Source organism: Hemiscyllium ocellatum, chromosome 6 (genome assembly GCF_020745735.1).
Source record: "Hemiscyllium ocellatum isolate sHemOce1 chromosome 6, sHemOce1.pat.X.cur, whole genome shotgun sequence".
Lineage (NCBI taxonomy): Eukaryota > Metazoa > Chordata > Chondrichthyes > Orectolobiformes > Hemiscylliidae > Hemiscyllium > Hemiscyllium ocellatum.
Genome location: NC_083406.1, coordinates 6,782,365 through 6,806,319, shown reverse-complemented (window position 1 = coordinate 6,806,319; position 23,955 = coordinate 6,782,365). Strand labels below are relative to the sequence as shown.

General features: G+C 43.0%; 1 protein-coding gene across 1 annotated transcript; it reads left to right on the top strand.

The window, feature by feature from the left end:
- Nucleotides 1-210: 210 nt before the first annotated feature.
- LOC132816352 (protocadherin-8-like) lies at nt 211-10,833 on the top strand. Its single transcript, XM_060825806.1, has 4 exons — nt 211-2,806; nt 6,692-6,759; nt 8,666-8,805; nt 9,024-10,833. Exons 1-4 carry the CDS (start codon nt 248-250, stop codon nt 9,434-9,436), a joined length of 3,180 nt encoding a protein of 1,059 aa, XP_060681789.1. The 5' UTR covers nt 211-247; the 3' UTR covers nt 9,437-10,833.
- The last annotated feature ends 13,122 nt before the right edge of the window (nt 10,834-23,955 follow it).

The window sequence follows — 23,955 nt, the reverse complement described above, 5'->3', positions numbered from 1 at the left end:
TGGGGCGAGTTAAATTTGCAAATGTCCTGAACATCAAAGGGAACATTTGCTGGCCTTTGAGAGGAGGGGATTGGCCACTGACTTTCTTATTTGCATGATATTACCAATAAAACGACCCCCGAGCAACTGGGGGGGGGGTTACTCGAGAGGGAGTTTTTGATAGTTAGTGTAATTCTTTGCACGCAGCAACAAGAGTTTTCAGCGCACCAAAGAAAGTTAGATCGGACTGTTCTGAAGTTTCTACAGAATGAGCGGTGGGAGCGGTAGAGTCAGGGTTGCTGTGCCGGTGTGCAGTCCCTCCAGGGAGCCCCGCTGCCTGCTCCTTCTCCTCCTTCTCGCCCCGATCCTGAGCGAGTGTAAGACGGTCAGATATTCCACGTACGAGGAGCAAGAGGCCGGCACGGTGATCGGGAACCTGGCCGCCGACCTGCAGCTGGAGGCGGCCGGCGGGGCTGAGAGCGGCTTCCGCCTGATGCCCGAGTGTAACGGCTCGGTGCCGCTGACGGTCAGGGTGACGGTGAGGGAGAGGGACGGTGAGCTGACGGTGGCGAGCCGCATTGACCGGGAGCAGCTTTGCGGTCAGCAGGAACCGTGCCTGCTGCTGCTGGATGTGGTCAGCTTCTCCCGGGACAGGTTCCTGCTGATCCACGTGGAGATCCAAGTGCTGGACATTAATGACCATTGGCCCGAGTTCCCCCACAGCCACATCGAGCTGGAAATCTCCGAGAGCTCGGCCCCGGGCACACGGCTCCCTCTGCCCGCCGCTCGGGACGCCGACACCGGCTCGCACTCGGTGCGGGGCTACGAGCTCTCGGTGAACGGTCACCTGGAGCTGGAGCTGCCGCCCGGGGCCGGGCCCGGGCCCGGGGCCGGGGAGCAGCCGCTCCCGCTGCTGGTCCTGGTGAAGCCCCTGGACCGGGAGACCCAGGACGAGCTGAAGCTGCAGCTCCGAGCCCGGGACGGGGGCGAGCCGCCTCGGAGCGGGGACGCGCGGCTCACCGTGCGCGTCCTCGACGACAACGACAACGCTCCGGCCTTCGAGAGCGGCTCCTTGGAGCTGGAGCTGCCGGAGGACACGGCCCCGGGCTCGGTGCTGCTACAACTCGAGGCCCGGGACCCGGACCAAGGCGCGAACGGCGAGCTCCGGTACAGCTTCAGCCCGAGGCTCGAGGCCGCGGCTCGCCGCCTCTTCCGCCTGGAGCCGCGCTCCGGCCGCCTCAGCCTGCACGCGCCGCTCGACCACGAGGCGCGCGACCGCTTCGAGCTGGAGGTGGAGGCGCGCGACCTGGGCGCCCGGCCGCGCGCCTCGAGCTGCCGGGTGACGGTGCGCGTGCTGGACGTCAACGACAACGCGCCGGAGATCCGCGTGAGCGCGCTGTGGCCGGGGCTGGCGGGCACGAGCACGGGCACGGGCACGAGCGAGGCGGCGGCGGCCTCGGGCCTGGCGTCCATCACCGAGGCGGCGGAGCCGGGCAGCTTCGTGGCGCTGGTGAGTGTGTGGGACCGGGACTCCGGAGCTAACGGCCGCCTCTCGGTGTCACTGCTCGGGCCCCGGCAGCTCGAGCTGAGAGCGGCCTACGGCAACAACCACCACATGATCCTCACGGCGGAGCGGCTCGACCGGGAGCGGCACAGCGACTATAACGTGACGCTGGTGGCCGAGGACCAGGGCCCGGAGCCCCGCCGCACCGTGCGGCCCTTCACCGTCACCGATGTGAACGACAACGCGCCCGCCTTCCCCCGCTCCGTCTACCGCCTGTCGCTGGCGGAGAACAACCCGCCCGGGGCCCAGCTCGGTACCGTCCGGGCCCGTGACCCTGACCTGGGCGTGAACGGCCGCCTGACCTACCGCCTGCTGCAGCAGCGGGAGCCGGGGCCTGGGCCTGGGCCTGGGCGGGGGCCCGGGCCGGAGCCGGGGCCTGGCCTGCAGCCTCCTGCCGTCGCTGTGGAGCCTCACAGCGGCTCCCTGTTGGCGCTGCGGCCCCTGGACCGTGAGGAGCTGCCCGAGCTCGAGCTGCTGCTGCAGGCGACAGACGGCGGTTCCCCGCCGCTCAGCGGCTCCACCACCGTCCGCCTGGTCATCACCGACCGGAACGACAACGCGCCGCTCATCACTCACCCCCCGGGCCCGCTCCCGGCCCCGGCCCCGGGCCCGGGCCCGGCTCCTCCCGGGAACCGCTCCGCCGCCGCCGCCTCCGCCGCCAAGATGGCGCTGCCCGGGGGCGCGCCCCGCGGTTACCTGGCGGCGCGCGTGCGGGCCCAGGACCCGGACGAGGGGCCGAACGGCCGCCTCAGTTACCGGATCGTGAGCGGGGAGCCGCCCGGGCTGTTCACCATCCGCTCGGACACCGGGGAGGTGTACCTGGGCCGCCCGCTGCCGCCCCCCGTGTCCCCCGGGGCCGGGCCCGGGGCCCTCCGCCTGGTGGTGGCGGTCAGTGACGGCGGCCTGCCCTCCCTGTCCTCCACCGTCACCCTGAGCTTCACGGTGGGGCCCGAGCCGCCCCCCGAGGCTCCGGCCGCCGCCGCCGCCTCCCCGGGCCCGGGACAGCGGAGCTGGGACACCTCCTTCACCGTGATCGCGGTGCTGGCCGCCGGCTGCGTGGCCTTGCTGCTGGCCATCGTCGGGATCGCCTCCAGCTGCGGCACCGGCGGCAAGACCGGCCGGGAGGGAGACGCTGCCCGGGCCCCGGCCCCGGCCCCGGCCCCGGCCCCGGGCGAATTGGAAGCGGATGGAGCTTCGGAAGAGGCGGCGAAGGGCGTGTGCCTCCTGGAAACACAGCGTCAACTCACTGCCAACACTCAGGAGGTAAGCAACTTTAAACCTCCCACTCCCCAAATGGCAATTTAACCCCAAAATACACGCACCAAAAAACATTGCAGAAGGCTGGGAATCTCAAACCAGCAGCATCAATTGCTGGAGCAACTCAGCAGGTCTGCAGAGAGAGAGAGAAAGCAGAGCTGATGTTCTGAGTTCCCCTGGTTTGGGTTTGATTTTATTGCAGTCCCATGTACCCAGAAGAGCTTAGTTTTGCCAACAGTACCCACCGATCATAAGCCAACAAGGGTGCCTAGATAGAACCAAGTTTAAAAATCTCACCGCCCCAAGAAAGTCTTAGCAGGACTTACACCCTTAATCCATGCAGGTGCTGGAAATCAGTCTGGATTAGAGTGGTGCTGGAAAAGCTCAGGCAGGGTGGACTCCGTCTTCGGTCCTGATGAAGGGCTTTTGCCCAAAACTTTGATTTTCCTGCTCTAATGCTGCCCCTCCTGCTGTGCTTTTCCAGCACCACTCTAAGCTAGACACTTAATGGTAAGGGCTTAAAAATGTGTCGCTGGAAAAGCGCAGCAGGTCAGGCAGCATCAGAACAAACAGACCTTGGAGTACAGGTTCATAGCCCCCTTAGAGTCACAGGTAGATACAATAGTGAAGAACGTAAGACAATAGACAATAAACAATAGATGCAGGAGTAGGCCATTCAGCCCTTCGAGCCTGCACCGCCATTCAATATGATCATGGCTGATCATTCCGAATCAGTATCCGCTCCCTGCATTATCTCCATAACCCTTATTCCACTATCTTTGAGAGCTGTTTGGTATACTTTCTTTTATTGGTCAGAGTATAGAGTACAGGAGTTGGGAGGTAATGTTGAGGCTGTACAGGATGTTAGGCCAGTTTTGCAATATTGAGTACAGTTCTGGTTGTTTTTTTTTAATCGGAAGGATGTTGTAAACCTAAGGTTTCAGAAAGATTTACAAGGATGTTGCCAGGGTTGGAGGATTTGAACTGTAGGGAGAGGCTGAATTCGCTGGAGCTGTTTTCCCTGGCGTGTTGGAGGCTGAGGGGTGACCTTTTAAAGACTTCTAAAATCACGATGGGCATGAATAGAATAAATAGACAAAGTCTTTTCCCTGGGCTGGCGGAGTCCAGAACTGGAGGACATAGGTTTAGGGTGAGAGAGGAAAGATATGAGATCTGAGGGGCAACTTTTTCATGCAGAGTGGCACATGTATGGAATGAGCTGCCAGAAGAAGTGGTGGAGGCTTGTACAACTGTAACACTTTAAAAGCCATCCAGATGGCTTTTAGAATAGGAGGGGTTTGGAGGGATATGCACTAGGTGCTGGCAGGTGGGACTAGATTGGGTTGGGATATCTGGTTGGTATGGATGAGTCTGTTTCTGTGCTGTACATCTGACCATGTTATAGTCCAACAGGTTTATTTAGAAGTACAAGCTTCGGAGTGCTACTCCTTTGTCAAGAAAAGCAGCACTCCGAAACCTAGTACTTCTAAATATACCTGTTGGATTCTAACCTGGTATTATGTGATTTTTAAACTTTGTCAACCCCAGTCTAACACACAGAGCAAGGTTACACTGCACAGGAAGTGCACAAAGCAAGATCAACATCTGATCAAGAGCCTTCTGATGAAGGACTCCAAACATTAACTCAGATTCCTTCTTGATTTTGTTTAACTCTTGTTTCTGAAAATGTGTTGCTGGAAAAGCGCAGCAGGTCAGGCAGCATCCAAGGAACAGGAGAATCGATGTTTCGGGCATTAAATTCCCTGAAGGGCTTATGCCCGAAACGTCGATTCTCCTGTTCCTTGGATGCTGCCTGACCTGCGCTTTTCCAGCAACATGTTTTCAGCTCTGATCTCCAGCATCTGCAGTCCTCACGTTCTCCTCCTAACTCTTGTTTCTCTCCAGATGCTGCCAGATACTTTCTCTAGCATTTCTTGTTTTTTTTTTTGTGTGGTGATTTTTTTTAACAACAACAGAGATCTGTCACAGCCATTCAGGGTAATACTAAGATTTGTTAAACACTAAAGTTGCTTTTTTCAAAAAAAAGTGAACATTGGAAATATGAAACAACACAAACCGGAATTGTTGGAGGGTTTATCTCCAATGGAGCGCGAGTATGGCCAGTTGACATTAGGGTCTGGGACAAAGCAAATTATACAACAAACCTTTTTTTTTTAAAAAAAAATTGTTGGAGAAACACTGCAATTTCAGAAACCCATCAATTTTTTTTTAAGGTGTAGTTTCACATTCTCCCAGACCCCATTACCATTTGGCCATATTTATATTGCATTTTAGGGTAAGAATTAAGGTATTTCTGGATCTTGGACATCCCAAAACACTTTGTCAACCATCCAATTTTGCTGTTTACAACACACGAGGCCACTTGGTGTGTGATGTTTGTTCAGGTCATGATTTACCCCTCTCTTGAAATTAAGAAATGGAACTGACCTAAAGAAGTTTCAGAAAGAGAAAATTCTTAAATCTGCAATTGGGGAAAGCTGAAAAGATGAGACTGTGTTGTAATTCTGTTTTAAAACAAAATTTCAGTGCTAGAGATTTGTTTGGCAGCAATTAAGTTGTATCATTTAAGGGGAAATTATTTTTTTTTGGCAAATGAAGTGTATATATCACTAGCCCAGTGACATCACATAATTCTGAATTTCTCAATGTCAAATCTGCCGGTGATTTTCCAGTGTATCAAAACTTGAAAGGCAGGACAGCTGTAGCACAGGGAGAAAGTGAGGATTGCAGATGCTAGAGATCAGACTAAGTGTAGGGCTGGAAAAGCAGCCAGTCAGGCAGTATCCAAGGAGCAGGAGATTAAAGTTTCATCAGGAATTCCTGATGAGCTTATGGTCGAAACGTCGACTCTCCTGCTCCTCCGTTGCTGCCTGTCTAGCTGTGCTTTTCCAGCACCACGTTTTTTAACATCCCAGTATATCTGGATTTCTGCGTTTAACTGCACATGTGCTGTCACTAAAATTGGGTGTATGATTTAAAGCTAAATAATGTTATTTGTAAATAGCCACACTGGTACAGCACAATCTAGACTATTATTGTGCAATGAAAATTGCAGTTTTCAATAAAAGTGTAGGTCTTCTATGTTGGAATGTAGGACCAAGGTACTCAATCCTTCAGATGTTTGTCCCATTTCAAGTAGATAATAGCTGCTCCATGCCAATTTATGCACTTTGCTCAAATTCCTTGTATTTTAAATCTTGCTTGATTCGAATCTGTTTTCAATCTTTAAAGCTCCTGTTGTTGCAATATTCATTCACCTTCTGGAGTGAGGTTTCCCTTTGTAGAATGTAAAACTTCTTGATTTTTGCTTCTGAATGGCATGGCTATTAATTATACTGATTGCTTTAAAATCAAATAAGATGTGATAACGTGTAGGACATTCCATCAGGCATTCAATATTATAAAGGAGACAAGCTTAAGAGCATTCAGTGGATGGACCTGTATTTCATCAATACATATTTGAAATAATATTTAGCAACAATATTATGTTAGATAATAGTGAAAATAAGTTCCATCCACTGAGCAAAATGCAATTTTTATGAATGACGCTTTTATATGCCTCATTTAATAATCTAGTACTCTCTAACAGCAAAGTATCCAAGTGACAACTGATGGAAAGTCATGCAGTTCCATTGTGTGATTATTGATCTATGCACAGCATGAATATATATTTGGAATTACAAGTTCTTAGCTATTCATCTGCATATCATATAGAAGTAATCATTTTCACTTCACTACCAGTACTGTGATTTTTATAGTACCAGAAATCTACTACAAGCTGATTGTTGTTATTATCAATGTATTGTATAATTCAATAATGAAGTAATAATTACAAACAGCATAAAATAAGAAATTTTGTTTTTTTTTAAGAGCTTTATGCCAGAGCCTGGTGTCAATCATGGAGCCTTTTGTACAGTTGCCTTTCATCAAGATAGCAAGTAAGTAGTATAAATTTATGCATTTGTAAGTATGTTGTGCAGCCAGCAATGACTAATGAAAAATTCATTATGTGAGAAACATGAGAATGATGAGAACGAGGGTAGGTCCGATCAAGGACAGTAGTGGGAGATTGTGTATTGAGTCAGAAGAGATAGGAGAGGTCTTGAATGAGTACTTCTCTTCAGTATTTATGAACGAGAGGGACTGTATTGTTGAAGAGGAGAGTGTGAAATGGACTGGTAAGCTAGAAGATATACTTGTTAGGAAGGAAGATGTGTTGGACATTTAGAACAACTTGAGGGTAGACAAGTCCCCCGGGCCTGAAGGGATATATCCTAGGATTATGTGGGAAGCAAGAGAGGAAATTGCAGTACCGTTGGCAATAATCTTTTCGTCTTCGCTGTCAATGGGGGTGGTACCAGGGGACTGGAGAGTAGCGAATGTTGTGCCCCTGTTCAAAAAGGAATAGGGATAACCCTGGGAATTACAGGCCAGTTAGTCTTACTTCTGTGGTAGGCAAAGTAATGGAAAGGGTACTAAGGGATAGGATTTATGAGTATCTGGAAAGACACTGCTTGATTAGGGACAGCCAGTACGGATTTGTGAAGGGTAGGTCTTGCCTTGCAAGTCTTATTGAATTCTTTGAGGAGGTGACCAAGCATGTGGATGAGGGTAGAGCAGTGGATGTAGTGTACATGGATTTTAGTAAGGCATTTGCTAAGGTTCCCCATGGTAGGCTTATGCGGAAAGTCAGGAGGCATGGGATAGAGGGAAATTTGGCCAATTGGATAGAAAACTGGCTAACCGGTCGAAGTCAGAGTGGTGGTAGATGGTAAATATTCAGCCTGGGGCCCAGTTACAAGTGGAGTTCCGCAGGGATCAGTTCTGGGTCCTCTGCCGTTTGTAATTTTTATTAATGACTTGGATGAGGGAGTCGAAGGGTGGGTCAGTAAATTTGCAGATGATACGAAGATTGGTGGAGTTGTGGACAGTGAGGAGGGCTGTTGTCGGCTGCAAAGGGACTTAGATATGATGGAGAGCTGGGCTGAGGAGTGGCAGATGGAGTTCAACCCTGCCAAGTGTGAGGTTGTCCATTTTGGAAGAAAAAATAAGAATGCGGAATACAGGGTTAACGGTAGGGTTCTTAGTCAGGTGGAGGAACAGAGAGGGATCTTGGGGTCTATGTACATAGATCTTTGAAAGTTGCCACTCAGGTGGATAGAGCTTGTAAGAAGGCCTATGGTGTATTAGTGTTCATTAGCAGAGGGATTGAATTCAAGAGTCGTGAAGTGATGTTGCAGCTGTACAGGACTTTGGTTAGGCCACATTTGGAGTACTGTGTGCAGTTCTGGTCGCCTCACTTTAGGAAAGATGTGGAAGCTTTGGAGAGGGTGCAGAGAAGATTTACCAGGATGTTGCCTGGAATGGAGAATAGGTCGTACGAGGATAGGTTGAGAGTTCTCGGCCTTTTCTCGTTGGAACGGCAAAGGATGAGGGGTGACTTGATAAGAGGTTTATAAGATGATCAGAGGAATAGATAGAGTAGACAGTCAGAAACTTTCCCCGGATACAACAGAGTATTACAAGGGGACATAAATTTAAGGTGAAGGGTGGAAGATATAGGGGAGATGTCAGGGGTTCTTTACCCAGAGAGTGGTGGGGGCATGGAATGCGCTGCCCATGGGAGTGTAGAGTCAGAATCATTGGCGACCTTTAAGCGGCAATTGGATAGGTACATGGATGGGTGCTTACTCTAGGATAGATGTTCGGCACAACATCGTGGGCCGGAGGGCCTGTTCTGTGCTATATTGTTCTATGTTCTATGTTCTAAAAATTCCTTTGATTAAAAATCATAAAAGCGTTTAAAGTTTTTTAAAATAAATTTTCCTTACTCCTCCCTTGCAGGACCATTGCATATCCTGGACAAGATGTATTTAGTGGAAAAGACAGTGGGAAAGGAGATAGTGACTTCAATGATAGTGATTCTGACTTGAGTGGTGATGGATCAAGAAAAGGACATACAATAATCGATCAAAAGCAAAATGGTGAACAGTTAATTAATTATAATCACGTGACTTCAATTTGAAGCTAGTTTAATCAACCTACAATCTTTTATTATGCAGCAAATTATTTTCCAAATGGAAAAATCAACTTAGCATTCTCATTTCATTTGCACTTATAATTTATTAAAAGTCCTTTTTATTAGGATGTGATGTTAAAAGCAAAATTTGAAGCTGTGTTTTATCCTTCTTTTCCAATTTAGATGTGTTCCCCTGTCATAAAAGCCAAACGCCTTGCAGTTCTAACCCGTATTACAACTTGACCTCTCAAACAACAGAATGTGGAAAATTCTCTTCACACTCAAAACCGAGCCAAATGGTTGCTTATTCTTCAATGCCTACAACATTACTGCATTCATCTAGTGGTGAAGTCACTTCGGTTTTGCAGGATCCGTCCTTAAAGTATACTCGGCAGTATGGCCACGTAACCAGGTTGGAATCTCAAACTTCTGAAAGTGTTTTGTCCAGAGAATCTGGAAGGACAGGATCCTCATTTCATCCACCTGTGATACAGAGATCCATTAAAGCAACTTCATCAGCATATAACACTTCTGGACATAGATACCAAACCAGCTATCTTAACACTGCCCACTCTGAAGTGGCTACGTCGTTTTGAACTCTCAAACAAATAGTGGTGTCATTTGTTCAATTACATTGGCAATAATTGCCATTAATGTGCAATATATTCCTTTCTAGGAGAAAGTGAGGACTGCAGATGCTGGGGATCAGAGCTTAAAAATGTGTTGCTGGAAAAGTGCAATAGGTCAGGCAGTATCAAAGGAGCAGGCGAATTGACTTTTTGAGCATAAGTCCTTACACCCTCCTCGTTCCCGAAGAAGGGCTTATGCCTGAAACGTCGATTCTCCTTCTCCTTTGCTGCCTGACCTGCTGCGCTTTTTCAGCAATACAGTTTTAAAATATATTCACTTCTGCCTGAGTCTACTTTTTGACATCTTTTGGATAAGAAACTATGACCTTGTATAAGCTGTAATGGAATGTTTACAATTAGTTTTTTTTAATTTTGTTTTGGAACTTAGTTCCATTTTATAATATTCTGTGAACTCCTAAATATTATTCAAACTAGCAATTATGTGAAGAAAAGTTGATTTATCAACATGACATGATTTTCAACTTTTAAATATCTACTGTAGCTAAGAATGAAGCCTAATCTTCTGTTTTTTGAAAATATGGGATGATTAGGTTACCTCCTTCAATTAAGTTGGAAACACTTTTTTTCATAATTCTATTGGAATATGCAATTCAGTTACTGTGTACTTTATAGTTCGGTAAGTCATTTCCAGTTGGATAATTTCTTCCATATGGAGTTAGACTAGATTTTAGCAATAGGATGGGTTGCTAAAACAGCAAGTACATTGCTTTAAACATAGCAAACTGTGGAAACAGAAAGTAGCAGTTTTATACTATTATAACAATATATTGAAATACAAATACATAAAATATTTTGAAAAAAGTCACGTTACTGTTCAGTGATAACTTTTTGTCCAAAAACTGGTAGCAGGGAACAGATCAACTCATTTTCCCTTTTCAATGCTTCACTGAAAGGTGCAGAGAAAGTGGGTGAAGTCTAGAAAATGTTATTTTCTTCTCAGCAGCCGATCAAAGGGAACAAAATGTAAAAAAACTATCTAAAGAAAATTGGGCAAAGGATGTGTTGAAGGTTTTATAAAAGAAAAATCACTGAATACCCACGATACACTACACTAATTCATGCCAGACTAGCAATGTAATAATAGCAACTAATGTGTCAAATAGTAACAGGATGAGCACATTTGATCACCAGGCTTGATCTGTTTACAACCCTGCGTGAAGAAGTTTCTCCTCATCTGTCCTAAACATCTGTCTGAGCCCTGTGTTCTCGGACTAAAACCTAGTTTTAAATTTCATTATTGTGATAAACACCCTCTAGCACCCACTTTTCATTATCTTTAAGAATTTTTGCTTCATTTTGATTCACCTGTCTTTCTTGCAAATTCTGGGAGAAAGAAGCCTTTCTATGCAATTTTTTTTTCTTCTTGGGTGCCATTATGGTCAATTTACTAATTGCTAACTTTTCAGCTTCATCTTGTAAACTTCTTTTGAGAGAAAATAGTAATTTTCAGTATTTTTCTATAAAATTGTCCTTGCTTTCTACAACATTTCTAAGCAATACCTTTTTTATGCTAAGTGTATAATTAAAGATGTTCTTTCCTTTAAAGGCATGAGCATTGAGCAGTTGTATTTTGAGACCACTCGGGTTCAAGATGCTTCTAGATTTATTGTACAGGGCAATTAGAACTCTAGCAGCCTCCCGCTGCTGCTGTTCCCTTTTTTTTGACAATTTCATCTGGTACCCAAAGTTGATAAATCTGTATTGCTTCACAAATCCATAAAAACATGTCCACTTTGAATGAAGCAAGTGTAGTAGAGTAAACATCTTATTGCCCTGGTATGTATTAGTTAGCAAATATTCAGGATAATCAAGAGTAATGTGTTACCGCAGTGAGCCCTGCCCAAGCAAAGCTTCAAGATATCGACATGCCTCAGACAAAACTATGAAAAATCACAAATAATAGAAACACAATGCAGGGATATATATTTCAGTTATACTTTAATTATGGTGTAAATACTCAGAGTGCGGTATTTGAGGTCAGAGTCTCACAGCATGGAGACAGATGCTTCGGTCCAAACGCTCTGGGCCGAACATAATTCCAAATTAAATTTATCCCACCTGTTTGTTTCTGGCCTGTAGCCCTCCAAGCCGTTCCTATTTATATGGTTATCCAAATGTTCTTTAAATTATTGTAATTATATCCACTTCCTCAGGAAGTTCATTCCACACATGAACCACCTTCTGTTAAAAATAATTTGCCCCTCATGTTTTTTTTATAAATGTCTCCTCTCACCTTAAAACGTGTCCCCTAGTCTTGAAATCCCCCATCCTGGGGAAAAGACAACTGACCCTCAATTGATATGTGATTTTTTTTTTTGTTGCCTTTTTTGTCAAATGTCAATTGATAAGGCGCTTGTTAATTACATCAAATTTTGTTTTATGTTCCTTAAGTGCAGCCAAAGGTAAGCATTTGCCTCTGGCTGCAATTTTAACATCACAACAACTTGTGTTTTTGTAATGCTACTAATACAGTAAAACATTTCCAAGATGCTTCACAGGCATTATCCAACAAAAGTTGAGATCAAGCTAAATAAGGAGCTACTAGAGCAGTTGAGCTCTTTGTGTTAAGCTTCAAGGAACATCTTGAGAGAGTTGGGCAAACAAATTTTAGAGAGAGCAATTTAGATCTTGGAGCATAGTCAACAGCAAGCCAGATTGCTATTGGAGGATCAAAAAAATTAGATGATCAGCAAGGGACCAAAATTCTCAGAAGGTTGAGGAGCTGTGATTGGGTCAGGTCATGGTGGAATGTGAAACCAATTAAGAAGTTTAACATTGAGATTTTTTTAAATTTGTTAATGGGATGTGGGCTTCCCTGTTTAGGTCAGCATTTATTGCCCAAACCTACTTATCTCTTAACAAACATCTGAACAATCACTTTTCTGTGAGTCTGAAGTTACATGTAGGCCAGACCGAGTGAGGCTGGTAGATTTCATTCCATAAAGGCCATTATTGAACTAGATGGGTCCTTATGACAATTGATTTATGGTCATTGTTAGGCTGGCTTTCTATTCTAGATTTTGTGTTCAAATTTCAATGTCTGCTATAGAAGGATTCAATCCCCCATCCTAGAGCACTAGCCTGGGGTTCTGGATTGCTAGTTCAGTGGCACTGCTATTACATCACAACTTCCCCAAAGTTACCAGACCTGGAATCACTGCAGGTCACTGATGAATGAACAGGCCTTGGTGCACTTTAGGATACAAGGAAAAGAGATTAGCATATGCAAACAGAGTTTGCAAGTTGGAAGGCTGGCCAGGAGACATGACGAGACCTAGTGTCTCATTTAACGAAAAATGTCTGTTTCTATTTGCATGAGAATGGAATTAGATTCTGTAGGGATATAACACATGTAACCCATACTACCTCATTACATTCTTCATAATATTCCTATCTAATATTTAGTGTGGAATGATTATGCTTGTAAAGGACAATGAGGCAATGCCAATATATTTCAAAACAAAAATTATTTAACCTGGCAATGGTACAGACACTACACACCACACTTTCCCAAAGTTCATAATGCAGTAAGTCTACTTCTAACAATTCTGTCCTTTTTGCCTAGCTTTTAATCAATTATTTTGTTTTAACCTTTTGAAATGGAATATCTTCCACTTATTATTAGAGTGTGTATTCTTGGATCAATGATGGCAATGGTCTGATGTTTTACTCTGAACAGCATGCTTGCACTCCAGTTTCATCTGTGTAACTTTTAGAATTACACGTAACTCAACTTGAAGACTTTTTTCTCAGTAAGATTGGCAATTTGAATGAAAATACAGATATTTTCTATCTTGGCCCTAACCCTCTAGGAACCAGCTGGAGATAGTTTTAATTGTTTCATCTTACATTTTACAAGGATCCCATATCTCTTCACAGCCAAATAATTACTTATGAAGAGAAATCTATAGAAAAACAAGAGCCCAAGTTTTTACCCATTGTGGTAGAAAAACATAACCTAAATTAACATATAACCTATTTTGCTGGTTGAAGGATAAATGTTGGCAAGGATAACATTTGAATGATAGCATGGAATTTTTTTATACTTGCCTAAATAAATAGTTAATTTTGCATGTCATCCAAAAGTTGATGCATCTGATGATACTGTGCTGCTTCAGTTTGTTCAACTTCTTAAGTAAAACTTGAATCTATGATTTGGAGGCTTTAAAAAAACACTTTTGGTTCTACTAGTTCAAATTCAGTGAATTTTTAACTAATAAAGATAAATGAAAAATGTTCCAGAGTAGTACATCCTTGTTAAGATAAACACTCATCCTTATCACTTAACCAATGACCCTCTAGATGGAGTGATTAACACTATATTGCTGCCAAGAATAAATGACTACTTTATAGTGAGTATGTGAATGTACAAAATAATAGTCACAATTAAATTCACTATACTTCACTAAGAGGGAAATAATTCATATTGGCTACCTCTATTCATAGGTTAATAAGTTTTCTTTCCTCTTTTGGTCAACCCTATCAGACTCTATTGAATTACAGCTTGCTCCAGGATTAGTTATTTGTTATCTTAAAATAGATTTGTATGGGTGCTTGCCTGAGTATCAGAAGATGAATATAAGTTTGATAATGACAATCATCATTGACAAACTTCATTGTACATCTGAGTTGGCAAGGTTGATGAGCATACTGCAGTCGATGTTGCATATGTTGCTTTCGAAGGGCACTTGAATATTGTCATAAAATAGAATCCTTTGGGATTAACAGCCGCTGGCAATATATTAATTCTGATCAAAGATCAATGAGCTGAGCTGTTAACCTGTTTTCTCACAACAGCTATTGCCAGTCAAGATGAGCATTTCTAACATTTTCTACTTTTATTTCAGTATTTGTAGAGTTATGGTTTTGTATTAATGGTGAGCGGTTATTTTTCAGACTGGAGTCAAGCATACAGCAATGTTCCCAAGGGTCAGCATTAACACCATTTCTCTTTCTGATGTACATAATCATGTTTTGGGTTATAGAGGGCATTATTTCAATGTTTACAGTTAGCATTTCATTATAAATGTAGTTAGAATGAGAAAAATAGTAGCAGACCTAAAGAGGACATAGATAACTGAAATGAGCCAATATATGGCAGAAATGTTTCAAGAAACCCACGCAGCAGACATGAAAGTTTCATGCAGACCTTTATAACCTGCCCCATTGAAGACATAATGTAGGGCCATGCAAAAGATTTAAAGATAAATTGCATTTATACAAGCTGTACACAATGAAGAAAAGTCATAGGTTCATTAAAGGTAAATGAAATTTGATGCAGAGAAGTACAGGGCAGTTTGTGAGGAAGAATGGGAAAGCAATATAAGTGAAAAGTATAATATCTTTAAAAGTCCAGAGCAGAGAGTACTGGGTTTCACACTGACCATCCTTTTGAAGCTGGCAAGGCAAGCAGATTTGTTGTGAAAACTACTTTAGGATTTATGATTTTAAGAGGTAGCCATGGACTCTACTAGAGACAAAGCTAGAAGTAATGCTGAAATGTTATAAATCACTGGTTCGGTCATGGAATCATTACAGCACAAAAAGAGGTAATTTAGTCCATCGTATTCATGGGAGTGTCCATAGAGCAACTTAGTCAGTCGATTTATTCCCCACAGTCCTGCAAACTTATTTTCCTTAAATGTCCATTTGATTTACTTTTAAAATCATTGATTGTTTGTTTCTGCTTTCGCCATCCTTGTGCGTCGTGCGTTCTAGATAATTACCATTCATTGTAAAAAAAAAACCTCCTCCTCAACTTCCCTGCTTCTTTTGTCCAAAATCTTAAAACTGAATTTGCATGTTAGCTTATCCTTGTTTATCTTATCCAAATTGCTATAGTCTCATAAACATCTATCAAATTTCCCCTCAATCTCCATTACTCCAAGAATAACAAGTTCTATCTCTCTAACCTAAATTTGCAGCAAAAATCTTTCATCCTTACAACAATCTCAGGAAATCTTTGCAATGCAGGACCTCCAGGAACCTGGATGTAATAGGCAAAAGTGAGGACTGCAGATATGGGAAACCAGGGTCTAGATTAGAGTGGTGCTGGAAAAGTACAGCAGGTCAGCATCCGAGGAGCAGGAAAATTGACGTTTCAGGCAAAAGCCCTTCATCGAGAATGATGAAGGGCTTTTGCCCAAATCATCGATTTTCCTGCTCCTCAGATGCTGCCTGACCTGCTGTACTTTTCCAGCACCATTCTAACCTAGACCCTGGATGTAATACTTTACTCCAGAAAGCTCCACTTGCTGTTATGTTTAATGTCCCAGTTATGATGTAGAATGGCTAAAATGGCAGAATATGTCTGAAATCCAAATCCAAAAAACCTAATCTAAAAATGGTGTAGAGGACAGGGCCTGAGCGAAGGAGTTAGGTTTAACAAACTTGTGGTCACCTCTGCTGTTATCCACACTGAGCTGCTTGTGACAGAATTCAGACAAAGGTCAGGGTCTGAAAAGGATTACCTTTCAGCCTGGATTTCTCTTCTCTCATAGCCTGCTTTGAGGAGAGAGGAAGAGAGGAAGCATATGTGTAGAAGTGAGTGAGAGGGAGAAGGAGCCTTGTCTCAGTTTTCATCCACACTGTCTCTCTCTGTCATTTTCCTACACCCACACACACACACAGCTTCTTCCTCTTCCTATTAACAACCCTCTCTCACTGGTGCACAGTGCTACCTTCCTCGATTACCTGTCAAGGCACTTCAAATGTGCCATCTTCCATTTACATGTTCCCATTCCTTCCTTCCACATGTACCTCCACATTCCTTCACTCACACGTACACCATGTCTACATCATTCACACTATCTCTCCCTCCTGTACTGCCATACTCTGTTTTGATCTTCACTCACACACAATTAGTCGCTTCCTCACATATTCCATCCCTTTTTTTACACACTCTCTTCTGCTCACTTTCCCACACTCTCTGTCTATATCCCTCTCTCTCACCTACTGATGGCTTACATTCTGGTGGCTCCACCATCACCTTCAGGGTATCTGCACAGAAAAGGAAGTGAAGGATCTCATTTTCCCACCAAACCCCTTTCTCCAACATCATGACAGCAATTTGTAGACTCAAGTCTACATCTGTACAAGGTATCCCATTTCTTGTTCCCATTCACTGGAAATGTATTGTTATTATTTTGTTTATCAAATTCTCTGGCTGATTTTCCAGGTATCACAGTCTTTGTCTCTTTATCATTCACTCTTCTTGCAATTTATCCAACCTGTGCCTGAAGTAACCCCTCCTTAAAGATCACAAATTATTCCATACTTTTATTCAAACTGTCATTGATGTTCATTTGAGCCGAGATTTTGTTAACCAGCCTTTTGTGTGATTCCTTCGAAAATATTCTCTCAACATCCATACAGACTAGATCTATTGAATTGCTTCCAAGAAGCTTTTCTTTTAGTTCATCAAAAAATTCTAATTAGATTAGTCAAGCGCAATCTGCCTTTTAAAATTCTGCACAGCTTCCCTTCATTAACACAATCCTTTCCAAGTGTCTGTTGTTTGTTCTCTAATTAAACTTGCTAAAACTTTATTGACTGGTGATGTTGAAGTGATCCCCTATAGTTACAGTGAACATTGTTATTCAAGAAAAGAATATAACAATGTCACATTTGCTGCTCTCTTACCCTCTGGCACCTCCCCAAATGCAGGGAAGATGAGAAGATTATCGTAAATCCTTCTGCTAGCAGCACCTTCACTTTCTTTAGCAACCCAGGATAGAAGCAATCAGGAAAAGATCAGATATTCACTCTCTTAAAAAGCTAGCCTATCCACTTCCATTCATGCATTGCCTCTACCATTTCCACTTCTACTGAGTTTTTATTTTCAGCATTGCTTGTCTTTTTAAAGTTTAAAAATCACACAACAGCAGGTTGTAGTCCAAAAGATTTATTTGGAAGCACTAGCTTTTGGAGCACAGCACCTTCATCAGGTAGTTGTGGAGTACAAGATTGTAGGGCACGGAATTTATAGCAAGAGGTTACGGTGTGGTGTCAATGAAATTATATATTGAAATAAGACCTGGTTTGTTTGTTTGTTAAATATCTCAGATTTAAGTATAAAGTTTAAAGTCACACAACACCAGGTTATAGTCCAACAGGTTTAATTGGAAGCACTAGCTTTCGGAGCGATGCTCCTTCATCAGGTGATTATGCAGTACACAATCTTAAGACACAGAATTTATAGCAAAATTCTCTGTCTTACAAATGTGTACTCCATAATCACCTGATGAAGGAGCAGCACTCCGAAAGCTAGTGCCTCCAATTAAACCTGTTGGACTATAACCTGGTGTTGTGTGATTTTTAACTTTTCTTACACCCCAGTCCAACAGCAGCATCTCCAAATCATCTTTAAGTATGACCATGTTGGTTTCAGTTCTTTCATATGTAAATCCCAGAACTTTCTTGAATTTACATTCTCAAGTGAACTTTAACAATAAGTGCCATGTTGGCCCAGATAATGCATTGAAGGTGTGAGGCTGTTTGTGCTCCAATGTTCAGACTGATTAGAATCTAAAAAAGGGATTGACAGAACCTTACATGGATTCATGCAGTTTTTGAGCAAAATAAAATGTAATTCTGCACATACAAATTCACCCCACAAACTTATATGTAGTGTGTTCATATATGTGTGGGGAGAATGTAACTTTAAGAAAGTTCTGGAATTTACATATGAAAGAACTGAAACCAACATGCCTATTGAATTGAATTGAATTGAATTTATTATCACATGTACTGAGGCATGGTGAAAAGCTTTGTCTTGCGAGCAATACAGGCAGATTGCATAGATAAGTAAATAATAGGTAAACAGCGGCAAAAACAAATACAGGTACGGAAGAATATTAAGAGTTTCTGAGTACATTCAGTATTCTAGCAACAGTAGGATAGAAACTGTTTTGAAACCAGCTGTTGCGTGTGTTCAGGCTTCTGTACCTTCTCCCCGATGGTAGAGGTTGTAGAAAAGCATTGTCAGGGTGAGATGGATCTTTGAGAATGCTGGCGGACTTTCCTTGACAGCAGGCCTGGTAGATGGATTCTATATATGGGAGGTTGGCCGTTGTGATTGTCTGGGCCAAGTTCACTACGCTCTTGAATTTACGTTCTCAAGTGAACTTTAACAATAAGTGCCATGTCGGCCCAGATAATGCATTGAAGGTGTGAGGCTGTTTGTGCTCCAATGTTCAGACTGATTAGAATCTAAAAAAGGGATTGACAGAACCTTACATGGATTCATGCAATCTTGAATGGTACAGCTGCCATACCAGGTAGTGATACATCCACACAGAATGCTCTTGATGGTACACCTACAAAAGTTGGCAAGAATATTTGCCATCGTGCCAAATTTCCTCAGCTGCCTGATGAAGAAGAGACATTGTTGGGTCTTTGTAACCAGTGCATCCACATGAAGAGTTGAAAAGTGTGGTGCTGGAAAAACACAGCAGGCCAGGCAGTATCTGAGGAGCAGGAGAATCGATGTTTCGGGCATAAGCCCTTCATGTCCACATGGTGGGCGGCACGGTGGCACAGTGGTTAGCACTGCTGCCTCACAGCGCCAGAGACCCGGGTTCAATTCCTGACTCAGGCGACTGACTGTGTGGAGTTTGCACGTTCTCCCCGTGTCTGTGTGGGTTTCCTCCGGTTTCCTCCCACAGTCCAAAGATGTGCGGGTCAGGTGAACAACTAGGTTGTTCTCAATACACCATTTTTCTAGGTCTGTAGTCTGTTTTGTCGCCATCTGAAATTCAACCGACTATGGTGGTGTCATCAGCGAACTTATAAATGGCATTAGTCTGGTATTTGGTGACGCAGTCATGGGTATACAGTGAGTACAGTACGGGGCTGAGTACGCACCTCTGGGGGGCTCCAATGTTAAGTGTTGGGGAGGATGAAATATTATCCCCAATCTTCACTGATTGTGGACTGTGGTTCGGGAAACTGAGGATCCAGTTACAGAGAGTGGGGCTTAGTCCGAGATCACTAAGTTTAGTAATCAGTCTCGAGGGGATAATAGTGTGTTGACTACAGTTCAACCTTCAATGAGTAGGATTCTTACATAGCTGTTCTCGGTGTCAAAATGTTCTTGGGAGGAGAGAAGGGGAAGTGACATTCTGAAGATGCCTATTCTAAACAATAAGAGACTTAACAAACAATCCAGGTTTTTTTTAATGCATTATCTGAGTCAACATGGCACCTATTGTTATAGTTCACTTGAAAATGTAAGTTTAAGAAACTAAAAATGAGAGAACTAAAACCAACATGCCCATTCTAATAGATGAGAGAATTGGGGGGTGGCGGGGTGGTTAGCACTGCTGCCTCCTAGCACTAGGGTCCCTGGTTCAATTCCAGCCTTGGGTGACTGTCTGTGTGAAGTTTGTACATTCTCCCCGTGTCTGTGTGGATTTCCTTCAGGTGCTGTGGTTTCCTCCCACAGTCACAAAGATGTGCAGGTTAGGTGAATTGGCCATGCTAAATTGCCAGTAGTGTTAGGTGTATTAGTCGGAGGAAAATGGATCTGGGAGGGTCCGAGTGGACTGGTTGGGCTGAAGGGCCTGTTTCCACACTGTAGGAAATCTAATCTAATCTCAAACAAACAATCCAAATCTTTTTCAATATGTAATTTCAGTTATATCACGCTATAAACGTTTCCTACAAATTCTGTTCTAAGATCTTACACTCCACAACCACTTGACGAAAGGTAGTGCTTCCAAATAAACCCGTTGAAATATAACCTAATGTTGTGTGATTTTTATTTTTGTACACCCCAGTTCAACACCAGCACCTCCAACTCTTGTCTTTTTAAGCAACAATATAAAATACTAATGAAATACTCTAGTTTTCCTGCACCATATCTAACCCTGCTTGTTCCTAATAGGATGTATCCTCATTTTAACAATCCTACTGGCACACAAATAGTAGGTGAAGATCTTTTGAGTCCCCTTTTATGTTAACTGCCATTATATTCTCATGCTGTTTCTTTGTCTTCACTACCACTCTCGTTATTATGTTGGCCCTCATTCTCACTTGATGAATTCACCAGAAATGTATCGTACATCTTTTTGTTTGTTTTATCAGATTCTCTAGCTTATCTTCCAAACATCATTGGTTTTGTCTCTCCAACATTCATTCTTGTTGCCATTTATCCAGCCTGTGCCTGAAACATTTCTGCCTTAAAAATCATGTCTTATTCCATTTCCATTTTTCCTACTCGATTTCATTTTAACTTTAGCTAACCAATCGTCCCATTGAAGTTATTCCTTTTCTAATTTATATTTAGATTATTCTTTGTTTTCCATTATTAATCTAAATCTTAGAGTATTATGAGTAAGCTTATGAGAGTATTTCACACAGACACTTGGTCCATGTGGACTTCCTCACTTCTCAGTATTAAATTCAATAATACATCCTTCCAAGCTGGACAAAAAACATATTGATTAAGAAATTTATCTTAAACACATTTTAGAAACTCTCCCCTTTTCTAACCAATATTTGGCTAATTAAAGATCCAAAGTATCACCATGTTATAATCTGTGAATATTTGAGCATTTGTCCAATTCTGGGACCATTGTCGGGAGAAGATGTAAAAGCCTTTGACACAACATAAATTGGGGACATGACAACATAGTGGTATTATTGTTGAACTAGTAATTCAAAGAAGTCTAGCTAATAGTTCTGGGGACCTAGATGTGAATTCCACCACAACAAATGGTGGAATTTGAATTCAGTAAAAATTCATAGTTAAGTCTAATGATGACCATGAAATCATTGTGGATTGTTGCGAATGGCCACCTCATTCACTAATGTCCTTTAGGGAAGGACAAAGTTAAAAATCACACCATGCCAGGTTATAATCCAACAGATTTATTTGGAAGCACTAGCTTTTGGAGGACTGCTCCTTCATCAAGCAGTTGTGGACAAGGAAGGGAACAGATCTTTGTATCTGGTGTGACTTAGATTTGACTCCAGATAAATTGCAACTTGATTGATTCTTAACTGCCCTTTGAAATAGTCCAGCAAACCACCGGCTACATCAACCAGTAGAAAGGAGAATTGAAACTGAAAGAACCACCTTACATTGACTAAGGCACCAGAAGCAACATGTCAATCCTGCAAAGTCTGTCTTACTAAAATCTGAGGGCTGGTGCCAAAATTAGAATAGCAGTCCTGCAGGCTAGTGAAACAATAACAGAGCTTACAAAATTATATCTTACACACACAATGTTCTGACAACACCATTACCATCCCTGGATATGACCCAGCAGAGGTGGCTGCACAGTGGTTTACAGTCTAAAGGGAGTTGCCTTGGAAATCCTCAAAATTGATGTTGGAACCCACGAAATTTCATGACATCAGGTCAAACTTGGGTAAGGAAATCTCCTGCTGTTTACCATGGACAGAGCACACCTTGTTTAATGAATCAGTATTCATCCATGTTGAACACTTGGAGGAAGCACTGGGGAATGGTGAGGAAGCAAACTGTACTCTGGGTTGGGGATTTCAATGTCCACCAGCAGCACTACTGACTGAGCTGGTTGGGTCCGAAAGAACATGGCTGCTCGACTAGCTCTGAGGCAGGTGGTGAAGGAAACAACAAGTGGGAAAAATACACTTGATCTCATCCGTACCAACCTGCCAGCTGCAGATGCATCTACCCATGACAGTATCAGTAAGGGTGACCACTGCACAGTCCTTGTGGAGATCAAGTCCTGCCTTCACATTGAGAATATGCTCCATCATATTATGTAACAATATCATTCCGGTAAATGCGATAGACTTTGAACAAATCAAGCAACTCTCAAGACTAGACATCCAAGAGACGCTGTGGACCATTAATAGCAGCAGAATTATACTCCAGCAGAATGTGTAGCCTCGGCATATGGCCCGGCATATTTCCCACTTAACTATTACCATCAAGCTCGGGGTTCAACTCTGATTCAACGAAGGGTGCAGGAGAGCTTGCAAGAGCATACCTAAAATTGAAGTGTCAAGCTGGTGCAGCTACCAAACAGGACTATGTATGGGCCAAACAGAATAAGCAGTAGGTAAAAGATACAGCTAAGCAATTCCACAAACCACTGATCACATCTAAGCTCTGCAGTCCTGCCACTTACAGTTGTGGATGGTGGTAGGAAATTAACCATCCCACTGAAGAGTGTGGCTTCACAAATATCACCATTCTTGCATAGTGAGGAAGATCAATGCAGTTGTGTAAAAGATAAAGATAAAGCTGAAACATTTGAAACAGTCTTCAGTCATAAGTGCTGATGGATGACCCATTTTGACCTCCCCCATTGTCACTAGCATCACATTTGCTAGTCTCCAGCTGACTCGATTCACTCCATGTGATATCAAGAAATAGCTAGAGGTGGAAGATAACACTTAAATGGATACAAATGAATACGGCACAATTGGGATTATAGAGACATGGCTGCATAATGACCAGGATTGGGATCTGAATATCCGGAGTATACACTTTTTAGACAGGGCAAAGGGGAAAAGAAAGTGGGTTAGCATTGTTGGTTAAAGGTGGCATTGAGGTAATAAAGAGGTGGGGTATTAGCTCGGTGGTGAAGAGCATCCGTATGGGTGGAGCTTACACACACCATGTGACAGAAAATGAGAGTGGGAGTTTTATATAAAACTGTGTTGCCAATATTGGGAAGGCTTTAAATACGAAATTAGAGCCACAAATAATAAAAGTACAGCTGCAATTATGGATGACTTAATCTGCATATAGATGGGACAAATCAGTAGCAATACTGTCAAGGAAGAATTTCAAAAGTGTGGAAGGGTTGGCTTTCAGTATCAATACGTTGAGGAACCATCTACAAGACAGGCATCCTGGACCAGGATGAGAAAGGAATAATTGGCAGTCTCACTGTGTGAAGCCCCTTAGGAAAAGGTGACCATAAAATGATAGAATTCTTCAAAAAATTGGAGAATGACATTGTTGATTTTGAAATTCAGGTCCTAAATCTAAGCAGAGGAAAATCCAAAGATAAGAGGCTTGAGATGATTGTAATAAAGTGGAGAGTGTTACTTGAAATGACGATGGAGGATAGACAATGCCAAACATTGAAATAACGCATGAAGGAACTGCAACAATTGACAATTTGTTTCTGATAGAAATATAAAATCGGGAAGATGGCCTGGCCATAGCTGACAAGAGAAATTGAGGATAGTGTTAGATCCAAGGAAGGAACATGCAAGTTGGCCAAGAAGAGCAGCAGACTGGAGAATTTTGAATAGATTCGATTTCAGCAAAGGAAGATGAAGCGATTGATTTAGAGAGGAATAATGATGCACGAGAGTGATCTTGTAGGGAAGATAGAAACTGCTTGTAAATGTTTCTACAGATATATGAAGAGAAAAAGATTAGTGAAGACCAAATACAATCAGAAATGTAGGAAATTATAATAGGAAACAAAGAGATGGTATCCTAGTTAAATACATAC